Consider the following 23,306-nt stretch of genomic DNA (forward strand, 5'->3'; position numbering starts at 1 on the left):
TGAAGTATTTAACAGTTTGCAGAATTACAGTAAATTTCAAGCACAACTCAATACAAAAAGTGTTAACTTTGAGTGGACGATCCGACCGTTCTAATTTCCGACGACCTCACCTCACTCACCCAATAAAGCACTACACTTGTTTACAAGAGGGTCCAGTCCACCTTGTTCAATTCATCATAAGATTTCTGAGATTTGTCTTAGATGATATTATTATTATTATTACATTAATATTTAGATTTAAATTGCTCGTTTGTGGAGTGGCAACTTTTGAGGCTTGTTTTCATATACCCTGGTCGCTTATTCCTGTCGCAGAATCTGGCAACAACACTGCCTGGGCTTTGTGTTGTGTGTGAGTGGACTGGAGCAAATCGCAGAACAGAACAGAACAGAGTGCATAGTTGTCTTTATACAACTTATTGTGGAGAACACGTAAAAGTAAGCTTTCTTTGAAATATCAGACAGCATTCTTAAGGGCACTTTGATTTAATCGCAGTTTGCATTTGATGATTAAAACCTAAACAAAAGTCCATTATAATACGTAGTAACGTTAGCCAGCAGCACATCTCTTTGTCAGACTAGCTTTAGCATAGCCTTCGATGCCACTCACTCGGCCCATTCATTCATTCACACCACAACAGTACATACATATCCCCTCAGATTGCATGCATGCATCATTATATGCATGTACATGCGTTGCATTGCATACTTAGGCTATGCAGAATACTGTGGCATGTTTTATTATTAGACAATACATTATATTGCGTAATTATGGACATTGTGGCAATATTGCATAATGCACAATTGTGCCACTATTTAGATGCTACACATGTATATTGTTGTATAATATGCACTTTGGGGCACAATTTAGATGTATTTGATAATATATGCATACTGTGCACCTTGTGTGGCACCATTTCGATAGTATTATTCATGTTGTGCACATTGTGGCACTGTTTAGCATTTAGATTTTCTCGCCCCCTAGTGGCGAAAAATAAAACTTCTGGGAACTCTGCCAGTGGGCCGAAATGCCGAATTGATTGCCAAGTACACTTTTTGCAGTCTTCAGACACAGGCACATACACATGTGGGACACCGGCTGACAGTTAAAACGGGTGCTATGACAACGTATATCATTAGGTTCCCAAGTTGCATCGTTCCCAAGTAGGCCGGTGGCCGACTGCAACGGGCACTTACAGGTCTAGTAATGTTTAAAACACCAAAAGGGGTTCTGGCCACAAAATGGGTTAAACAAAAGAAACCTGTTGGCTGCCGGACCAGTAGTTATAAAGTGATCTCTCTCTCTCTCTGACCTGTTCCCTCTTCTCTTCTCCCTCGCAGCGGAGCGGCTGTTGTGTGTAGCTGTGCGTGTTGCGTGTCTACAGCGTGTGCGTGGTGGTGCCAGAGTGCTTTCAAGCATGAGCAAAAGGGGAAAGAAGGAGACCGAGGAGGAGGCCGTAGATGGAGATCAGGAAAACGGCACTGGTACTACTACTGAATTATGCACTCCTAAGCCACCATAATGGCCTAATCACAATTATTTGAGATAATCACAATTATTTTTGCGTAATCGTTCCAATGTTTAAAAAAAATAGCAGATCTACAAGCTTACAACACGTCACTTTGTGACGAGCTTGTAGATCTGCTATATTTCAATAGCTAAAGTATAACATAATGCTTAAAACACCAAAAGGGTTCCCGTCCTGAATGGGATAAACTTTTTCTTGTCCACGAACGTCACACTGTGCTTCACCTCCACGCAGCCCCGGCAAAGAAAGGGAAGAAGTCGAAGGAGCCAGATGCGCCGATACTGTACGAGGATCCTCCGGATAAGATGACCAGCAAAGATGGCCGTGCGGCCAACATGAAGATCACCTCCTGGAACGTGGACGGCCTGAGGGCCTGGGTGAAGAAGAAGGGTCTGGATGTGAGTTTGATGTGATGGAGTTTAGAGGCTGTACTTTTCACAACAAAACCTGTGTTCCAAGTTATGGATCCAATGTAGTCACATGGTGGCGGGGGTCACGGTGGCACAGTCGCCGGTAGTGTTGTCGCCCTCACAGCTAGAAGGTCCTGGGTTCGATTCCCGCTGGGGACACTGTGGGCACTCCTTGAGCAAGACGCTGAACCCTAATTACCCCTTCGCTAAGTCCCTCCCCAACCAGTCCTTGTCTAATAGGCACGTTAGCAGCGAGGAGACAGGGCAATCTGTCCTTCTCCCCCATTGAGAGGCATGTTAAATGACAGGATTTCTCCATATAAATAATCGATCATTACAGTAGAAAAACCTTCAAAATGTCTTATACATTACAGTCATTACAGTACAGTACAGTACATTACAGTACTTATAAACCTAGTCAACCAGGCCTGCAGTAGGCTATGCACTGGGCAAATGTGCATGACATTTCAATAAACTAGAAATACGAGGAAATGACAGATGGAGAAACGGTATCCACTATCCAACATTATACCACAGGTCGTTTCGAGGAAGCAATCTGATTGGTTGAAACAGCCTTCTAGCCGTGGGTTAAACCAGCACCATTCACCACCTAATCAAAACAAATAATTCAGCTGCTCTGTTCTCCCAGAGCGCTAGCAAACTCGGTGGCTAGGCTAGCTAGTTTCTTGGGACATTTGTGGTCGTAGTGACTACATCTGTCATTAAAAAAATATATTCTTTCAGCGATTTTCTTAGTTTTAAGGGTAACTGTTGTATAATTGCAATATTACACTCGAGGGTGTGGGTTAACGTGATTATTGCCACTTCAGTGATGCTTGCGGAACTCGACTTCGTCTCGTTCCTCACCGCAACCCTGTCGTGGCAATAATCACGTTAACCCACACCCTCTCGTGTAATATTGCTTAAATCAACTTTTAACGACCGCCCAGCGGGTGTTTTCATGTTGCACGGTAAGACTACGGTCATTAGTATTATTGCCATCACCTGGGTGGCTCAGTCGTGTAACCTTCAACAACACAGCCACGCAAAAATAACAATGACGGCTATGAGGTGACGAAAGCTTGCCCTGCCTGCATAGCAACGGTTGCTAAACTATTTGGATTGGCATTGGACAATCGCTTTTTGGGGGTGGGGTTTAGCGAAGGGCTAATTGCTCCCGATGAGCAGGTTGTTGCCTTGGTTTCCTCCGCCATCGGCGTGTGTGTGTGCGAATGGATGAATGTAATGCACAATCTATGTAAAGCGCTTTGGGTAAAAGTTGCTTTTACATTACATTTACCTGTGTGTGTGTCTTCCAGTGGGTGCGCGAGGAGGCTCCAGACGTGCTGTGCCTGCAGGAGACCAAGTGTGCGGAGAAGGCCCTTCCTGCTGACATCACCTCCATGGAGGAGTATCCCCATAAGTACTGGGCCGGCTCCGAGGAGAAGGAGGGTTACAGCGGGGTGGCCATGCTCTGCAAGACTGAGCCCATCAATGTAACCTATGGCATTGGTGAGTGCAGTGTTGTTTTCGTCGACTAAAACTATGACGAAAAATGTCCGACGACTACCTATTTTCACTGACAAAAACTACATAAAAACAAAATTAAAAAATAAAACTAAGCCATGATGACTAAAACTATGACTAAATATACTGACAATTTTGTCAACAAATAAAAACTAGACTAAAATGTTAGGGACTAGTGGACAAGAGATCCAGTATAAGTCATTTTACACTTGGTCGCATGCTGAAAATAGCAGATCTACAAGCTCACACGTTGTGAGCGTGGCACCGAGTGCCGCGCTATGAACGAGGTCTGCTATTTAAAAAAAAAAAAATGAATATATTCTTTCAGAGGTTCAGAACGTTTTTAACTCAACTCTTTGCTTCTGGGGGGTTCCTGGAACAACATATTTTCAGATGGTGGGGCGGAGGCATATTCCATATAATCTTTGGGGTCCTTGACATGAAATATTGAGCACCACTGATACAGAAACATAAGGTTTTTCAGAAAACTGACATTTTTTAAATTTCGACGTCAGGCCTAAATGGGTTAAGACCCCTATATAAACGCACCATTTATTTACCACTGCTCTACTCGTCCCCAACCAGGCAAAGAGGAGCACGACAAGGAGGGCCGCGTCATCACCGCCGAGTTCCCCGCCTTCTACCTGGTGACGGCCTACGTGCCCAACGCCAGCCGCGGCCTGGTGCGCCTCGACTACCGCAAGACCTGGGACGTGGCCTTCCAGGCCTACCTGAGCGAGCTGGACAAGAAGAAGCCGCTGGTGCTGTGCGGCGACCTGAACGTGGCCCACGAGGAGATCGACCTGAAGAACCCCAAGGGCAACAAGAAGAACGCCGGCTTCACGCCGGACGAGCGCGAGGGCTTCAGCCAGCTGCTGGCCGCCGGCTTCGTCGACAGCTTCCGCGAGCTCTACCCCGAGCAGGCGTGCGCCTACACCTTCTGGACGTACATGATGAACTCGCGCTCCAAGAACGTGGGCTGGAGGCTCGACTACTTCGTGCTGTCTGCCGCGCTGGTGCCGGGCCTGTGCGACAACAAGATCCGGAACAAAGCCATGGGAAGCGACCACTGCCCCATCACGCTGCACATAGCAGTTTAGGACTTTAGGTCACTGTCACAAAAAAAATGTTAAAAAGCCATTCGTTTAGCATTGTTTTCACTGTGTGTTCTATATACCGTTTGTTCTATACCGTTGTTACCAGTTGTTGAAACTACTATGGTTGCCAATGTACACAATCTGAGGCCCCTTTTTTCCACCAAAATAACTTTGGTTCTATAGAACTGGTTCCGTTCTAGATTCTTGGAACCGGCGGCCATTGTTTTGGTTCCAGTTCCAAACCAACTTTTGGGATTCGTTCTTAACCAATTCATTGCCAGTGGAAACACTCTGAACTGGTTCAACATTAGGCGGTTCAACCGTGGGGGAAAAGGGGCCTGAGTGGATCTCCCATTACTGGGATAGACCCCTGATGTTTTACTGTAACTTCTCATGGATGAATCACCAAACTTCTACTTATTTCTGTAGATTCAGGGATTAATAATACCGGCTTATTGTAAAACCACATAAACATGGTGGTGCCATCTTTTTACAAGATGTAATATTGTACGGTAAAGAAAGTCGGTGCTTACAGATCAACCCTGTTTTGGCAATATCATAAACAAAATGTTATGAATCTGATAAGTTATTTGAGACCAACTGTTGATGACTTGACCTGTGCCTGCTGTCTATTCCACTTCAACACACCTTTGTCACAAGTAGCACCTGGACAGAACTTTGTTGTAAGGTTATATTATACATGTGTCTCTTCCAAACCTGTATGTTTTCTGTCCTGAAAAATGTACCCATACTAATAAATACAAATAGAATGTATGTCCTTTTTTCTATTTTGAATTACTTAAAGTGTCTAGAAATGGATGTAAATATCACAAATGGTTTTGTGTGGTCTCCTTTATATTAATTGCAAAGCTAATGACAATTGGTAAAGAAAATTCAGCAACAATATATTGGGGGGCATTAAATAAATCCGCTATAACTAAAATAACCCCACAATTAAAACCAATGACTGGATCAATTTCCTAATTACATACTTTTCCCCCACAGTATAGTGTAAGCATTTTATAACATAACAGAATAAGATGCTGTCTAAATTACAGTTAGCTGTGTAACCCTTCACTTAGAAATAAAATGGCTAATAGCTATTTTATTGTTTGAACATTCCATTATCTAATCAAATTCTTTCACGCTGATAGAACTCCTCTGAAATACTTTAAGGCTTGTCATTGTCATTATTTAACTTTAATATCCTCATCAGATAATTCAAATTAAATATGCATACAGTAGTTATCAAGAAACCGTGAGATTACAGGCATGATTTGGTCTGCTTTATGGTGAAATATCCCTTTTGAGGAAGCCCCGTTACTATTGACAGAAACAAAATGTCAAATAATTTAACCGAAATGCAAACAAGAAGCACCTGGGGTTCATTATAATATGAACATAACCATTAAAAAACAATCTTCACAGAAATTAATTTAAGTGGTATATTCATTTAAATTGTACTCGTTCGAAAAAGGCTGTCCAGTTGAGTATTTAATAATTTACAGTTCACTGGTTGGGGGCAATGACTGCAGTACATTTTATAAAAGTATTGCAATCAAATCTTCAGTCTTTCAGAATTGTAGCAAGCACTGTGTCAGTGTTGATTTTGTCGACCAATACTATGACAAAAAAAATTTCGTCGACTATAATGGAAACTAAATGAAAACTAAGCTATGATGACTAAAACTAAGACTAAATATATTGACAATTCTGTCAAATAAAAACTAGACCGAAATGTTAGGAAGGAACTAGTGGACAAGACATCCAGTATAAGTCAATTTACACTTGGTTGCATGCTGAAAATAGTTGATCTACAAGCTCACAATGCGTTGCAGCGTAGATCAGCTATTTTCAGCAAGTGTAAAAAGGCCAGCCAAAATACATTTCAGTCCATTAAATCAACTGAAGTCGACCACAATTCTACGATATTTAGTCGATTAAAACTAGACTAAAACATTCCAGGTGACTAAAACTAAATTAAAACTATTTGAGAGACTATGACTAAAACTAGCTGTCAAAATCAACATTGACCTGTGTTTGTTGTAATTATTCAGTCTGGAAATAATTCATAACTGACTAAAATGATTTACATTCTCTCTGAATGCCTGGCTGCTGACAAAATGCTCCTTGAGGGCCCAGGTTCCAATCACATACTATCTTGCCTTGCATCACATGTCTCTCCTCTCTCTCTGTCCTTCTGTTTCCTGTCTCTCTACACCGATTGATCTGAAATAAAGCATAATTCAATAATAGTTTGTGTCCCAGCTATTACATCACTATAACAAAAGGCTGATGGTTATCTATTGATCATACATGGGCAACTGGCGGGCCTGGGGGCCACATGCGGCCCCCACCTTCACTTAATAATCTGTGGGCCTGATATATACACGTGTGTATATATATATATATATATATATATATATAATACTGATATATTATTGATTTTGGCCGTTCCAAACATGCAAACATGACCCGCTTTAATTACTTCAGTCTGATATTAGTAGCTAAATGACTGGTATCTTTTTTTATGCCCAATGTATTTGCATTAATTAAATATATTAATATTAAAGGCATTTGAAATTAAATAAAAATGTAACTTTTTAGGATTCCAATTAAAAAATAGCAAAAAAAAAAAATCAGGATTTCAATTCAAATTTAGCAAAAAATAGCAGATCTACAAGCTCAAAACGATCTTCTGGAGTGAGTGTGGAAATATATTGGCCCTCTGGAGTGAGTGTGGAAATATAGTGGCCGCCCCTTAGTTAGATACTGCCCACAAACTGCCTGGCTTAACATCTATCTAGGATCCATCCCTTAAACTAAGTAGCTGACCCTGTAACAGTCAACCGAGTTACAACTTCAGGGCGTGTGTTCGCTGATGCATTTTGAGGTGATACGACTGTTTGAATCCTTTGCCACACTCCACACACAGGTAGGGCTTCTCTCCGGTATGCGTCCGCTGGTGCCTCTTGAGTCGATTGGCACTGAGGAAGCTCTTGTCGCAGTCGTTACAGGAGTACGGGCGAGCGCCGGTGTGGTAGCGCAGGTGGATGGTGAGGTAGCAGGACTGGGTGAATTGCTTCCCGCAGTGCGGGCACTGGAACGGCTTGTGTCCCGTGTGAAAACGCTCGTGCTTCAAGAGCTCCGCGTGGGAGAAGAATCCCTTTCCGCAGTCGGAGCAAAGGAAGGGCCTCTCGCCGGAGTGCGTCAACTCGTGCCTAGTCAGAGTCGCCTTGTAGACGAAGCTCTTATCGCACTGGGAGCAGCTGAACACGTTCTCCCTGGTGTGACAGCGCTCGTGCTTCTTCATGTTCCGCTCCCTCTTGAAGCTCTTGCCGCAGAAGGAGCACATGAAGGGCATCTCCTCGGAGTGGATCTTCATGTGGCTCAGCAGGCCGCCATTGTAGAGGAATCCCTTGCCGCACTGCGCGCACCGATGCGGCCGCTCCTCCTGGTGGATTCGCTGGTGCGCTCTGAGCGCCGCCTGGTAGGCGAAGCTCTTGCCGCAGTTGCATGCGTACGCCCTCTCCTCCCTGTGCGTCTGCAGGTGTCTGCCGAGTTGGCCGGCGCTGCCGAACACCATGTCACATTGCGAGCATTTGTGAGGACGCTGGGCCTTCTTCTCCTCGTCCTCGTCCCTGTGGGTCTTCAGGTGTCGCACCAGGGCGGACTTCCAGGTGAAGGCCCGGCCGCACTCCGTGCAGACGTAGTCGCCGTTGTCCATGTGGCTGCCCCTGTGCTCCTTCAGCGCCGCCAGGGACGTGAAGACCTGGTCGCAGACGGGGCACTCGTACTCGCACCCGTCCTTGTGCGTCTGCCTGTGCCTCTCCAGCGACTGCTTGAAGGAGAAGCGCCGTCCGCACTGAGAGCACAGATAGGGTTGCTCCCCCGTGTGGAGACGCCGGTGGGCTTTCAGCAGCGACCGGAACTTGAAGCACTTCGGACAGTCTGGACAGCCGAAACGACCCGCTTCCTGGTCTCCCGGGAGGAGCGGCGGGGCGGCCGGTTTGCTGTCCCTGCCTTCAGCGGAATGGACGTCATCAACGTGCTGCTGGACCTTAGCTTCGTCCGTGTGACAGAAGGAGCACGTAGGACAGGAAAAGGCAGTCGTTGATCCGTCTCCTACAGGCCCTGAAGAGAGAAAAACAATGATTATATTTATATACAGAGGTCCGTAGCATTATTCTATTCTCAAACACTTTCTATCAAATGTTCGACTATAATACGATAAGAAAAGCTTGCATTGGCTGGCTCTATTCATGAGTTTCAAATGTAGTGATACACCTGCCATATTGGTGTTGCAAACAAATTAATTAGTTCTATGGCAATCAGACTGTTCAGACAAACACCTGCCATGTTGGTCCCCATTCCCCAACATGGCAGGTGTAGAACTACATTTGAAACTCATGAATAATATGGCCCACAAATAGGCTAAAAACAGCAGTAGATTAACAAATAGTCTTTATTTTAAACAGTCCTCAACAGCTTAGTACACACTATAACAACACACTAGTATATTTACTTAATACTTCCTTAATGTCAACGAAGTCCACACACCAGAGGGAGTGCAACAAACCATGTGCAACCCAGATTCGGCACAAACAAGGGACTAGATTCTTTTCGCTCCTATGCCACCAAAATGTGGAACGCCCTACCAACAGTCATTAAGACATGCAAATCCCTTGACTCCTTCAAAACAGCTCTCAAAGGGCACCTACGGACGGCTGCAATTCGAAACTGGCCCCCGTAAAATCTGAATCCCCCTTCCACCACCCACCCCTTTTTCCCCTCACTGTATATGTTTCTTTACCCTTTTTACTTCCTTTATGATAAATTCCTGTTCCGTTCTTTGGCTATATACTGTAGAAGTGTCTATCTGTACGTCTCTAAATGTTTTGATGAATTGAACAAGGTGGACCCTCTTGTAAACAAGTGTAATGCTTTATTGGGTCGTCCACTCCCAGTTAACAGTCTTTGTATTGAGTTGTGCTTGAAATTTACTGTAATTCTGCAAACTGTTAATAAATATTTCAATCAATCAATCAAAATTTTAGAAACAGATGATAGGCGAGAGCCAGGTGTCCATTACTGGATATTACTGAGCCACCTCAAACAAAGAGTCACGGTCAAAAATGTAATCAAGTTCTAAATGAATGCTGATGAAATGCATGTAACCGTGACAAGTTTTCATTCTTACCAGACTAGGCAAACAAATCAATGACATGCCCCTCTATGTTACCACCACCAGGGGGGGCAGTTTGCCATAAAATATAAAGGAGTCTCACTGTGGAATACACTTTTGGATCTAGTACATTGTTGTTATCCCATTTTCTTTTTCAATTGTTTTTATATCATTGTCTCCACCAGGCCGAAGGCATGGGGAGAGAGTATGTTTTGCACTCCGTCCGTGTGTGTGTCCGTCCGTCCGTGTGTGTGTCCTTCCGTCCGTCTGTGTACAGCTAATCTCCGGCACCGTTAACCCGGCCGATGCCAAACTTTGCACACACACTCCCTGGATGCCAACGATGAACCTCTGCCCCACATTTTCCAGAACGGCCAGTTATAGCGCCACCATGAGGCAGCTTTTCACATTTTTGACCTACAACTGCACCGATCTGCGTGAAACGTTGCATGCACACTCCCTAGAGGCCAAGGACAAACCTTTGACCTGCATTTTCCGCATCTGCCTTTTATAGCGCCACCAGGAGGCCGACTTTTGTAAAACACATTTTTTGATATTACTCCTCCAGATTCTGTCCAAAAATCTCACAAATCGTTACACAGTATCTCTATGGTCATGTGCTCAAGTTGGATCTGTCCGATATTTCATATTCCATCCTAATTGGCTATAATTGGCTTTCACAGTTTGCAAGATTGCCCCGTTTTGAACAATAGCCTCAAATCATGAACGCAGCATGCAATTTACGTGAAATCTTTCACACTTTTTCTTACTAGGCTGAGGAATATATCCCACCCTTTTCACATTGGCCTGTTATAGCGCCACCAACAGGTTGATTTTTGCAAAACACATTTTTGGAACAAAATGCCTCAAATCATAAAAAAAAAAAAAAAACATCCTCCTAAACATCCTTGCCAAACATCACACACACTCCTATCCTCCTGGTGGAGACCTGTGCCCGGAAGGGCACTTTTTCTAGTTCTAGTTTGTTTTTGTTTTTTAATATTAATAAATTCATAAACGGTGAGGTTCTCGTATAAGCCCCTCTTAGGGCTGACATCTTTCCCTTGGAAGGAAATATCATATTATGCAAATCACATAAATCATAAAGTGTTGTACTTATGTACTGCAGGCTCACCTTCATCAGCATCCTTTGCCGACAGCATCGGTGAGCCGTAGGAATGCTCGGTGCTGGTGAGACAGAAACAGCAGAATATGAATAACAGCAATGACGATACATAAGAATAATGAAGTAACCTCAAAAACATGTAAAATGTGTTTTCATATATTAGGTTCATGACCACACACACACACACACACACACACACACACACACACACACACACACACACACACACACACACACACACACACACACACACACACACACACACACACACACACACACACACACACACACACACACACACACACACACACACACACACACACATTTTTCAGAAAACTGTTGAGATCTAGAAGGCATTTTGTAGAATCTGGTCTCAGGTCTTAAAGGAGAATTTCAGACTAGAAGGCTTTGTAGTTGTTCCCACCAAAGAGGTCCAGGTGTTATTTTGTGCAAAAGCCCATTATTGGCTATTTCCCCTAGCATAAGCCCTCATTGGGACGTTTTAGTGCTAATTCGCTTATTTCCATCAAAATAAGTAGTAAAGTGTGCCTCTTGGGATACTATTTACATTATGAAGAGAGGATATATACCAAAAAGAATATTTTTGAGCGATGGAAATCAGCAAAGCTTTTGTGCGACACGCTCGTATGATGAAGTGAGGCATTTATCTATTGCAGTGGTTTTTTCCCCTTTTCATATCAAGGCCCATTATGTATTCAGTATTTGAGCCACGGACTCAAGAATATTTTGTTGTCGTTGGATAAGATTTTATCCACATCCAATTGTGGTACCATATAGGAGAGATAACAGGCAAACTCTACCAGTAGATCACAAAGGCTGTGCAGGTAGACCACATGCCCCTAAAAAGATATAATTTAAACACACCCGTGTGAAGTGAGGGGCGCTCTTATCATCATACAAGCTTATAGATCTGTTATTTTTTTTAAATCGTGAAAACGTTGTGCAAATCTTTGAATATCCTATATATTCTTTCAGAGCAAACTTTTTTAACTCAAATCTTTGCTTCTCTGGAACAACATATTTTCAAAAGGGGGTCGGTAGCCAATTACATATAATTTTGGGGGTCCTTCACCGTCCTTGACATGAAATTGTTTGAGAACGACTGACATAGAAAGTTGGGTTTTTCAGAAAACTGTCAGGATTTAGAAGATATTTGTAGAATCTGTTCTCACTTCTCAATGGATTAATACTTGTTGAAAGGCTCTGGTTTCATATCATTCACATATTACCTGTTGAAAGGCTCTGGTTTCATATCATTATATTACCTGTTGAAAGGCTCTGGTTTCATATCATTCACATATTACCTGTTGAAAGGCTCTGGTTTCATATCATTCACATATTACCTGTTGAAAGGCTCTGGTTTCATATCATTATATTACCTGTTGAAAGGCTCTGGTTTCAAAACGGGTGGCTTCTCCAGCACTGAGCCACTCCGTCTTTTCTTAGCGGCTGAATCTTTCCCAATGCGTTTCTGCGAATCTATGGCCTGAACCTTCATGGTGGGTTTCCGCCTGCGGCCACTGGTGCGGACTTTCACCAGGGTCTCCGCCGTGTCATCATCTCCGGGCTGAGAGGAAGGGCGAGGACTGTTCCGACCGCCCTCTCCCTTTGGATCACGATCGCAAATATGCTCACGTTCGACCCGTGGGGCCACCGGGCTGTCACTTTCAGGAAGTGCGGCAGCAACCTCTTCTTCGCCTTGCGTGGCTTTCACCGTCGTCTCGATGAGTCCGCTTGAGTCGGATCCGGCGTGGTGGTGGTGGTGACATTCTGCTTCACTTTTGAGATGTCTCGCCAGCGCCGACTCCGAGCCAAACCTTCTGTCGCACCGCAGGCAAACGTGTGCGCCGTCTCTCCTGTGCGTCCGTTTGTGCTCCAAGCGAGCCGAAGGGGACCGGAAGGCCTCCCCGCAGACCGCACAGTCGTACGTGCGTCCCCGCTTGTTGTGCGTGTGCTTGTGTCTGTCCAGGGACTGCCGGAAAGAGAAACACTGATCGCATTGGTTGCAGCGGTATGGGCGTTCGCCGGAGTGGATGACTCTGTGTGCTAGCAGGGAAGAGGCAAACTTGAAGCTTTTCTCACATTGCGGGCAGACGTGAGGCCCAGAGGTGGGTTTGTGGCGAGACGACACCTGGTCGTCGTCCACAGCTTCTTCTCCGCGGACGAGGACTGCCGGACCGATGTCCTCACCTGCTTCGGGCACCACCTCCGCTCCCTCCGCTTTCTCTACCCGAAGCACTTCCGGCTGCAGCGCAGGAAGCGTTTCCATTATGTCTTCAGTAACCGTCTCAATAACCGTTCCTTCAAAGCAAGTGATCACCACCACCTCTGCGGCGTCCTCTGCGCTAGACGTCCCCAGTTCGACCTCCGCGTAGTCCGTCACGGCGATGATTTCCACTGCGATGTCGTCAACGAATGACACAGGGTTGGCGTCGTCGTTGAGGCATTGCAATGGGTCCATTTGGTTGTCACAGCCGGGCTGATCTGTAGCCACCACCACTCTGCTAGGGTGAATGGCGGACAGGGTGGAAATGATGCAGTCACCCATGGGCGAGGGGGGAACTTGACAAAAACAAGAATCACATTGTCATACATGTTGAAAATTAATTAAATAAAACACCTGTGTGAAGTGAGGGGCAAATCGTATCATCGTACATCATCATGACGTAAAGTAGACACTATACCTATTTGCTCAGACACTATGACGTAAAAAAAAAAAAAAAAAGCTGCTATGCAGGATAGGATTATCTTGCAGCATCACTGATGAAGGCTGGATTGTTCGTCCCCTGTTCAAAAAATGTCTTGGTGTGTGCGACCCACTACCGTTATTTATTCGATATGTTTTGAACGGGTAACACACCTAAAGTCAGAGCACGGTGGTCACATGAAGAGTAAAAACATTCTTCACTTACCATGTTGCTCAAAATGGCCGAGGTGTTTATGGTGTTGAAGCAGATTCTTTAGATCCGTAGGCGCAGAGACTAGAAGTACGCATTCTTCCAGAACGGAGGTCGCGCTACCGAGCCAGGACACGGTCTGTGGGAGATTGAGAAAGAGGCTGGATCTGCTGCATGTACAGTAGGGGTGGGACGATATGGGTTCCTCACGATACGATATATATCGCGATATTAGGCCCTCGATAACGATAATATCACGATATTCGATATATTGCGATATTTGCGATATATCGATATATTGTATGAAATTTCATCAACGATATATCACGATATCTGCAACTACAAAATACTTGGAACTGAAAAAATGCAGCATTTTGTATTCCCACAAAGCTGTTTGGAGACTTTGGACAAATCACCATCCAGTAATTCAGTACTTCTGGTTGCTGTGGAATCTGAGTGGGATTTGCTTTATTTTAGCAGTAATTTCCTCCTATTCTAAACATCACTTCATTATGAACAACATTTAAAAAAAAAAAAAAAAGAACATCGATATTTTAATAATCAATATCGATTATTCATCGCGGGAGGACGTATCGATATATATCGCCATATCGATATTTCAGCACACCCCTAATGTACAGTACCCTCTGGATCTAATTCACTCATAACTTGATAAAATAATGCAATGCTGACAGGACTCTATACTTGGCCTGTTCACTTTTCCCCCTCCCCATCACATCTCTTTGCCCAAAAATAGCTGATCTACAAGCCCACAATGCTCCACCACATTGCAATGCAGCGTGAGCTAGTAGATCTGATATTTTCCCCCAAATATTTGCCCCCCGGTACGGGAAGGGTAGTAGGTTTTATGCAGTGTTGATTTTGACAGCAAATTTTGATTTTAGTTTTAGTCACAGTCTCTTGAATAGTTTTCACTTAGTTTTAGTCACATTTTAGTCACCTGGAATGTTAGTCTAGTTTTAGTCGACTACACATCATAAGATTTTAGTCAACTAAACCTACAGTTGATTTAGTCGACTAAAATGTATTTTGGCAGGCCTTGATGCCGTCGCAACGGCTGATTTTACACTTGCTGAAAATAGCCGATCTACAAGCTTGCTGAAAAGGGCGATCAACAAGCTTGCTACACTTGATGAAAATAGCCGATCTACAAGCTCACAACGCATCGTATCTACATCGCATTGTAGATCGGCTATTTTCAGCATGCAACCAAGTGTAAAATGATTTTTTTCCCCTTCTTATACTGGATCTTTTAGTCATCAATCATAGCTTAGTTTTCATTTAGTTTCCAATTTGTTTTCGTCAATGAAAAAAGGTCGACAAACATTTCTCGTTATAGTTTAGTCGACGAAATCAACACTGGTTTTATGTGGTTTAGTCTGGCAAGCCTTGTTAGCATTTATCATGACTTCACGTACTGTACCTGCTCGAAGTCGGGAGTTGGCAAGAACTGAGTGAGTCGACAGAGGAACTCATAGAACAGAGTCTGCAGATCACTGTCATAGTGTGGTCCATATTCTACAGGGAACACCTCCTGTGAGGGAATAGGAAGGAGAACATGTCATAGTGTGGTCCATATTCTACAGGGAACACCTCCTGTGAGGGAATAGGAAGGAGAACATGTCATAGTGTGGTCCATATTCTACAGGGAACACCTCCTGTGAGGGAATAGGAAGGAGAACATGCAGTACAGCAACAATGTCATGTTGGTCACAGGTTTGTTTCTAATGTGGACAATTTCTTTTTTTTTTATCCCACAATTTTGTAACCCATTTTTCACCCCTGTGTCAATTATCTAATGTGATCCTGGGCTCTACACACCCTCCGCCAACCTGGGGAGAGCAACGGACTTGAACTCATGCTTCCTTCATGCATGAGTGTCCTTTACACCTGACAGGGGGGAGTTTTCCTGGTTGGACGTAGCGTGTGGAAGGAACACGTTATTCCGACCAGTTCCTTTCCCCTCCATCAGGCTGGCCAGGGGGAGGCAGTTTAGAGACCAGGATTACTGCAACGTTTTTTGTGAGGGTATCTACCCTAGGGGACACGGGGCGAACATGCAAACTCCACACAGAAAGGCCCTTTCGCCAATGTGGACAATTTCTGAATAATCATTAAAGTTGCTGCTCATGCTCGTTTGCCAAATTCCAAAATAGCCATCTTAAAAATATACCACCAACACATCTACCAGAGTTCTCAAATTCTGCCCGAACTCGGCCCGACGTTTTTCGGGACGGGACGGGCCAGGCATAACATGTATGCTAATTAGTCGGGCCTGGCCATGCCTCGGGCTCTACTCCATGAAAAAAAGATGTATATTGAGTTATGTCCAGCTTTTAGTGTCCGTGTGTATTTATCTATTATGAAGATGGTGCTGACTGGTGTTTCACTTTTACTCTGTGATAATTTTCAACTTCAGGCCCATTGAGGACTCTACCATCTACCATTAGAATGCTAGATGTGTTGCTGTTAGAGTAATAGAGTATTAAGTGATGTCTCACCGTGAAAAAATGTTCCCTCTCTTCAGAGTCTTTAAGCAGAGTTTGGACAAGTTCCAGAAAATGAGTCTCCATCACATCCATTTCTACTGCATTCTCCTGCAACAAGGTTAAGCACAGGCGAGAACTCGGGTCACATATACAGACAGTACTCTGAGTTCTTAACCCATTTTGGGCGGGAACCCCTTTTGGTGTCTTAAAGCATTATGTTACACTTTAGCTATTGAAAAATAGCAGATCTACAAGCTCATAGCGCGGCACCGAGTGCCGCGCTACGAGCTTGTAGGTCTGCTATCTTTGAAAAATCGTGAAAATGTGGCACAAATCTTTGAATATATATTCTTTCCGAGCAAACATTTTTAACTCAAATCTTTGCTTCTGGGAGGTCACTGGAACAACATATTTTCAGATGGGGGTCGGCGGCCATAAAATGACTAAATAGCAGTTTGTCTTACTTGGGACTCCACATCCAAAAAAGTGAAACTCTCGACTCTGGCTTTATCAGCACTCAATGAGCCATGGATAGTGACTTCACACTAATCACACTATAAATCATATAACAGTGATTACAATGCATGATATAAATATGAATATATTATAATGTCATGTATTACAAGTTACAACTATGATAATTATAATAAACCTATGATCCGGGCCAAAAGAAAAAAGGTCTGAGTGACCAGCCAAATCATAAGGCGTCCTGTGGCATGGAATGAGTTAAGTTGTTTTAACCCATTTACCGCTACCATTATTTAATCCCTCCGTCGCGTCCTGCCAGGGTTTTATCGCGCGTGACACTTACTTTGAAGAGCCAAATATCCGTAATCGCATTTTACTATGAAACCATTCCGTGTGTGTTGACGAAGCTGGTGCTTGTTCTCTCGGTCGGTGGTGGAAAAAGTGGACCGCGAGTATCACAGCGCCTGCTACAGGCCGTTGAAAACGCTTGTCTGGGACAAAGCGACCCCTGCAATATCGCTTCTGTGAGATAAAGCCGTCTGAAAACAGAGCAGGCAATGTAAGTGGATGCGCGCGCATCTTCAAAATGGCCGCGGCCATTGGCTCAGAAGCATAACAAAGCTAACGAACGGTAGATTTCGATACGATCGTATTAAAACATGCATTAATGAATACATCGCTGTTAAAACGGCTTTTCCGGGTGTGGCACGCTACGCTATTCTACGTGTCTATATTCCTATGTTCCTGGCGGGCCTCGTGTTAAAAGGCTCTATTGGGATTGCATTATGAGTACTTATGACTGAGTGCTTATAACTGTAATCACACCGATTACAATGCTTTTATAGTTGATATAGCTGTTAAGGTACACTTGGAATTTTCATACTTACTTCTGCAGGCTTAGGGGTCACTGGTTTAACTTTGTCAAGGTACAACGAGATGAATTCAGGATCTGCCAGTTGCTCACTACGGCACAGCTCAAGAATATACTGGGAAATAAAACAATTGCAGATCAATATACAGTACAGTACAATATGGTGCATATAGTTGTCTTAGGGCTAGTCTTGTGTAGCCAGACAACTATTATCGTTTTTATTAGCATGTGCATTCCATACTTTCCATAGGGCTGGAGCACACATAGACATAATGACATCATCAACTTGCGACGGGAGCAGTTCCTATTGAGTGAAAGATTATTTTTATGAAAGAAATAAAATATTTAAGGTGTTTTTATTTTTAGTTATAGGAGGGCAAGTATAATGTTTTAAGGCATATTTGTCTTATTAGCCAGGGATCCTTTAAAAGTGAATCTAAGGGCAGATTCACACGTTTGATTCAAACTGTTCCCGACTAGGATTGCCTGGTCCCCCCGCTAGCCATGATTCACATTGGCCTTGATTCTTCCGCGCCCAGTACACTTCATCCAACTGTATTCAATGCTTTCACATTGCAGCGATCCGTATCCGAGTACACTTCATCCAACTGTTTTCAATGCTTTCACATTGCAGCGATCCGTATCCGAGTACACTTCATCCAACTGTTTTCAATGCTTTCACATTGCAGCGATCCGTATCCGAGTACACTTCATCCAACTGTATTCAATGCTTTCACATTGCAGCGATCCGTATCCGAGTACACTTCATCCAACTGTATTCAATGCTTTCACATTGCAGCGATCCGTATCCGAGTACACTTCATCCAACTGTATGCAATGCTTTCACATTGCAGCGATCCGTATCCCAGTACACTTCATCCAACTGTATTATTTCAATGCTTTCACATTGCAGCGATCCGTATCCGAGTACACTTCATCCAACTGTATTCAATGCTTTCACATTGCACCGATCCGTATCCGAGTACACTTCAATCGGTCCCGAGACTGCCTCCATGCGGTCCCGGGAATGGTTGCGTGATCCGCTCCCGGGAACGGTACGCCGCGTTCACAACATCTGCCAAATGGTCCCGAGTGTGCACTCGGGACCATAGTGTGAATCTGCCCCGGCCCTAGTGCACCTTGTGAAGCACTTTATACCCACATTTAAATTAAATTGTATCACTTCACCCATTATGTTATACTTTAGCTATTGAAAAGTAGCAGATCTACAAGCTCATAGTGTGCCACGCCACGAGCTTGTAGATCTGCTATTTTTTGAAAAATCATAAAAATGTGGCGCAAATCTTTGAATATTCTTTCAGAGCGAACGTTTTAAATTCAAATCTTTGCTTCTGGGGGGGGGGGGGGGGGGGGGGGGGGGGGAACAACATATTTTCAGATGGGGGTCGGCGGCCAATTACATATATTTTTGGGGGTCCTTGACATGAAAATGTTTGAGAACGACTGACATAGAAACATTTTTCAGAAAACTTGTCAGGATTTAGAAGACATTTTGTAGAATCTGGTCTCAGGCCTAAACACTCACCCTGGCCCGTAGTCCCAGGTGAAGTTGTGTGCTGTGCTTGTGCACGAGAAGCTCCGGGATCACCTCAGTCACCAAGGAGACAAACTCTGCCACTTTCCAGTAGCTCATGACCTTGATTAATTGAAAGATTTATTATTAACAGTATGCAGAATAGGTACATTTCAAGCACAACTCAATACAAAAACTGTTAACTGTGGAACGACACCATAACACATTACACAACAGGGTCCACCATTTTCAATTCAACGTACAAATAGACACTTCTATATAACAAAAAATCACACCCGTGTGAACTGAGTGGTGTAAGGTCTTATATAGACTGATCAGCTGTGGTCTGACGTAATGTCTGACGTAATGAAATCACACCCGTGTGAACTGGGTGACCATAGCAACCATGCTCATTCTTTGGTACGAACAGACAGACAGACAAACAGACAGACACGTAAACTAACAAAGCCAGTTGTAGGAGTGGTTTACAGTACACCACTCAAAAACCAGGAGCGGTTTTGAAGGAGTCAAGGGATTCACATGTCTTAACCCATCCTGGGTGGGAACCCCTTTTGGTGTTTTAAGCATTATGTTATGCTTTAGCTGTTGAAAAATAGCAGATCCACAAGCTCATAGCGCGGCACTTGGTGCCGCGCTACGAGCTTGTAGGTCTGCTATTTTTGAAAAATCGTGAAAATGCAGCACAAATCTTTGAATATATATTCTTTCAGAGCGAACGTTTTTAATTCAAATCTTTGCTTCTGAGGGGTCCCTGGAACAACATATTATCAGATGTGGGTCGGTGGCCAATTACATATAATGTTTGGGGTTCTTGACATGAAATATTGAGCACCACTGATACAGAAACATGAGGTATTTCAGAAAACTGTCAGAATTTAGATGACATTTTTTTACGTCAGGCCTAAATGGGTTAATGACATGTTGGTAGGGTGTTCCACATCTACATTTTACCTCTCGCTGCTTCACCACCTGCCACATGGACGCTGTCATGAGCTGCAGCGGAGGGACCAGGAGACGCAGGGATGGAAGTGACAAGGCAGGGAGAACACCTGAGAGAGAGAGAGAGAGAGTAGTTGGCCCTCAACCGAGAATACACAGTTGCAAATTACCTGACCACCTCCCCAAGGGGAGGTGGAGACGGAACTACATTTTCTGTTACAATGCGACAAATATGAAGACATCAGAGAATCATTCTTCCCTGAATTTAAAGAAAAATATAAAGAATTTGAATCCACCATTAATAACTCATCATTTCAATATGTTCTGGGAGAACAGTCCAAATGCACAGTTTTGGCAGCAAAATACGTGTGGAGTTGTCATCAACTGAGGGACAGCCAGTGGACAGAAGAGACAGGTATATCTGTCTGAACAGGGTGCAGGGTCATTAAGTTGCTGTTATGTTTCTGTTTGTTAATTTATTTTCATTGTTACTGTATTGCTTGTTGTTCATTATTGTTGGGATGTTTGTTGTTGTCTCTGTGTGTGCAGAGAGTTGTCTCTGTGTGCACAATGCTGACTTTTGTTTTGTTGTATGTATGCTTTGGCAATGTAGAAGATATTTATCATGCCAATAAAGCCTTTTGAAATTGAAATTGAATTGAGAGAGAGAGAGAGAGAGAGATACCAAGGTATATTAAATGGAGGTAAGGTCACCGACGTCATTTTCGCTATCACGCAATTCCAGACGGCAGATTCGCACCATTGGAGCCAAACGGCACCCGGAAGTTCGGCAGAATGCACTGGAGTCAATGAGAGCTCAGTGACCAGCTCAGGAACAAACACATTTTCTGAGTGACTGAGATCAGAAGATATGTAACACATTATTGTTCTGCAGTGTTGCTTTTCGATGTGTACACTGTGTAATTTTATAGGAGGTATCTAAAGAGCAAAAAGTACGTTTCTGAACGTGCCAAGTATCGCGAGACTGCCCACCGTTTCCTGTCCGGCAGCCAAATCTCGAACAGAAACGATACCTGCTGCTGTTTAAATCCTCAAATAAAATGATGTACTGTGCACTTAGAAAATAAACTGTGATATGTCTTCTTTTAAATGCCTGAACCGATTACGGTATATGACAAAGGTCTCAATGGTTCATAAATAATGTTTGTTATGAGCTGGTCCAGCTTGCTCCATTCACTGCTTTGTATACATGTCACTTCCGGTGCAAGATTTGGCTCCCATGAAAGTGTCATGGCGCAGCACAGTCACATGACCATGACACTTCCTTCTCTAATCTTCCTTGGCGATACCGGGAAATACAGAATATTACTAGGTGTTGTCTTTGGCTAATGTACGTACAGTATGATGTCATTACCCTGTGTACTCAGAGGCAGAGTTATAGACAGAGTTACGCAAACTCTGTTCACTTCATGGGGCCAGTCCAATGGCGGCTCTTCTACATAGACTTCTATTGGTTTGTCCCTAATTGAAGGCGGAATGCATTGGAGTCTATGGGCTCATGTGAGTACATGAACCACGTGACCAGGCTGTTTTCTGCCCCCTCAATATCGCAACTCTTCTATTAGCTCAGAGGGCAGTCAGAGTGATGTCATTCATAGCTAGACTATATCAGTACAGTGGTGGAAAAAAGGTACTCAAAATGTTAAGTAAAAGTATCAATACTGCAATGTTATAGAAATACACTATATTGAAATGTACTTGGAAGTACCGCAAGCAAAACTCAATGTGCATAAGACCTCTATGCATAAGATTGTCTCATTTCAAGTTAACAATTATTATTTTTTTGTCATGTCACTTTGGCCCAGAACCCATATGGGATTGTATGACACAATTGACAAAACAAATTGAAAACGTTATGTAAACTGTAAATGTGTGTGCGTGTGTGTGTGTTGTGAAAATAGCAGATACAAACTCACAATGCGTCGCACATCATGTGCATTACTTCATTTACAAGAAGCCTACACCATCACTCACTATTAGAGAATGTAGAAGAATTGTTATTTTCATAAACGACTGCCTACTGCCTAGCTGTTATCTTCCCTATAGTACATCAATACAGCGTGGACAAAATATATATATCTCAGACCCACATAAGTGTTGGGTCTGAGAGGCTAATAAATGTCATCAAATAGCGGTCCGTGGCTCAAATGGTCCACCTTTGATATGAAATGGGTTGGAAACAATCAACTGACAACTGACAACTAACCTGTAAAGGCGGCCTCGAAAACTTCCTCTGAATCCATCATTTCACGAGATGTTTAGTTATTGGGTGATCAATCATGAGGACAGAAAAAAGCTATAATGCAACCCTCAAACACGTTACACACACGTCCATTGTACCCGACACATTGTATCCATACAGTTAGATATTAACACATTTTGATCACCGCTGCTGCTTTGCTTTCAAAACAAACTGGGAGAGCAGTGTTGCCAAATTGTGTGAGAGAAATAAGCAGCCAGGTCCATGAAAACAAGCCCAAAATAAGCATGGCTTAATAAGGCTATATTTGAAAATGGCAGATCTACAAGCTCACTTGTAGATCTGCTATTTTGAAAAACAAGTTATTTGAGACATTTTACACAAATCTTGTTATGGGGGTTCCTGGGCCTGGCATAAACTAGTTTTAGATGTTAGTTGGACAAATTTAATCTGGGGGTCTTTGACATGGATTGATTGATTGATTGAAAATTGTATTAACAGTTTGCAGAATTACAGTACATTTCAAGCACAAACTCAATACAAAGGCTGTTAACTGTGAGTGGACGACCCAATTAAGCATTACACATGTGGAAATGTGTGAGAAATGAGAATCACTGGTTTAAACGACAACGACATTATGAAAAATGAAAGAATGAACAGCTACACTTTCGAAACAAGACCCCCCCCCAAAAAATCGCAACTACCAATATTAACAAGCAGCTTTACAGAGACACAAGCCTGCGTTCGCTTATAATGAGCAGACATGGCAACACTGCCTGGGAGAGCAGCCCAGACACACGTCATTTCCGTGGAAGTGTATTTGTTCTTGTTCTCTGTGTGGAAGAGCAAAAGCCAGCCGGCGCAGTTTAGCGCCCCCTGTCCACGTCACTGTGTAACAACCATAGAACTCTCTTCTGGCTCCTGACTCCCAGTCCCACCCACTCTCAGTGGTT

At 43.5% G+C, this 23,306-nt stretch overlaps 2 protein-coding genes across 2 annotated transcripts; one reads left to right on the top strand and one right to left on the bottom strand.

Moving 5' to 3' along the window:
• Nucleotides 1–283: 283 nt before the first annotated feature.
• Nucleotides 284–5,334, top strand: apex1 (APEX nuclease (multifunctional DNA repair enzyme) 1). Its single transcript, XM_079494254.1, has 5 exons — nucleotides 284–435; nucleotides 1,339–1,482; nucleotides 1,761–1,924; nucleotides 3,256–3,448; nucleotides 4,049–5,334. The coding sequence occupies exons 2-5, from the start codon at nucleotides 1,416–1,418 to the stop codon at nucleotides 4,561–4,563; spliced, it is 939 nt and encodes a 312-aa protein (XP_079350380.1). The 5' UTR covers nucleotides 284–435; nucleotides 1,339–1,415; the 3' UTR covers nucleotides 4,564–5,334.
• A 456-nt stretch (nucleotides 5,335–5,790) lies between these two features.
• LOC306916115 (uncharacterized protein) lies at nucleotides 5,791–22,571 on the bottom strand. The gene is made up of 10 exons (XM_079493855.1): nucleotides 22,360–22,571; nucleotides 20,145–20,242; nucleotides 19,185–19,295; nucleotides 17,655–17,753; nucleotides 16,312–16,407; nucleotides 15,234–15,344; nucleotides 13,805–13,928; nucleotides 12,272–13,454; nucleotides 10,881–10,933; nucleotides 5,791–8,694 (listed from the first exon to the last, which is right to left on the bottom strand). The coding sequence occupies exons 1-10, from the start codon at nucleotides 22,397–22,399 to the stop codon at nucleotides 7,415–7,417; spliced, it is 3,195 nt and encodes a 1,064-aa protein (XP_079349981.1). The 5' UTR covers nucleotides 22,400–22,571; the 3' UTR covers nucleotides 5,791–7,414.
• Between the last annotated feature and the right edge of the window lie 735 nt (nucleotides 22,572–23,306).

The sequence above is a fragment of the Electrona antarctica genome (assembly GCF_951216825.1).
Source record: "Electrona antarctica genome assembly, chromosome: 23".
NCBI lineage: Eukaryota > Metazoa > Chordata > Actinopteri > Myctophiformes > Myctophidae > Electrona > Electrona antarctica.

Excerpts from the sequence above, each read along its gene's own strand:
- apex1 (XM_079494254.1), top strand. The coding sequence starts at position 1,416 with ATGAGCAAAAGGGGAAAGAAGGAGACCGAGGAGGAGGCCGTAGATGGA. Across the intron at positions 1,483-1,760 it reads AGATCAGGAAAACGGCACTG|CCCCGGCAAAGAAAGGGAAG; the intron begins GTACTACTACTG and ends ACCTCCACGCAG. Across the intron at positions 1,925-3,255 it reads TGAAGAAGAAGGGTCTGGAT|TGGGTGCGCGAGGAGGCTCC; the intron begins GTGAGTTTGATG and ends TGTGTCTTCCAG.
- LOC306916115 (XM_079493855.1), bottom strand. The coding sequence starts at position 22,399 with ATGATGGATTCAGAGGAAGTTTTCGAGGCCGCCTTTACAG. Across the intron at positions 20,243-22,359 it reads TTTCGAGGCCGCCTTTACAG|GTGTTCTCCCTGCCTTGTCA; the intron begins GTTAGTTGTCAG and ends TCTCTCTCTCAG. Across the intron at positions 15,345-16,311 it reads AGAGGGAACATTTTTTCACG|GAGGTGTTCCCTGTAGAATA; the intron begins GTGAGACATCAC and ends ATTCCCTCACAG.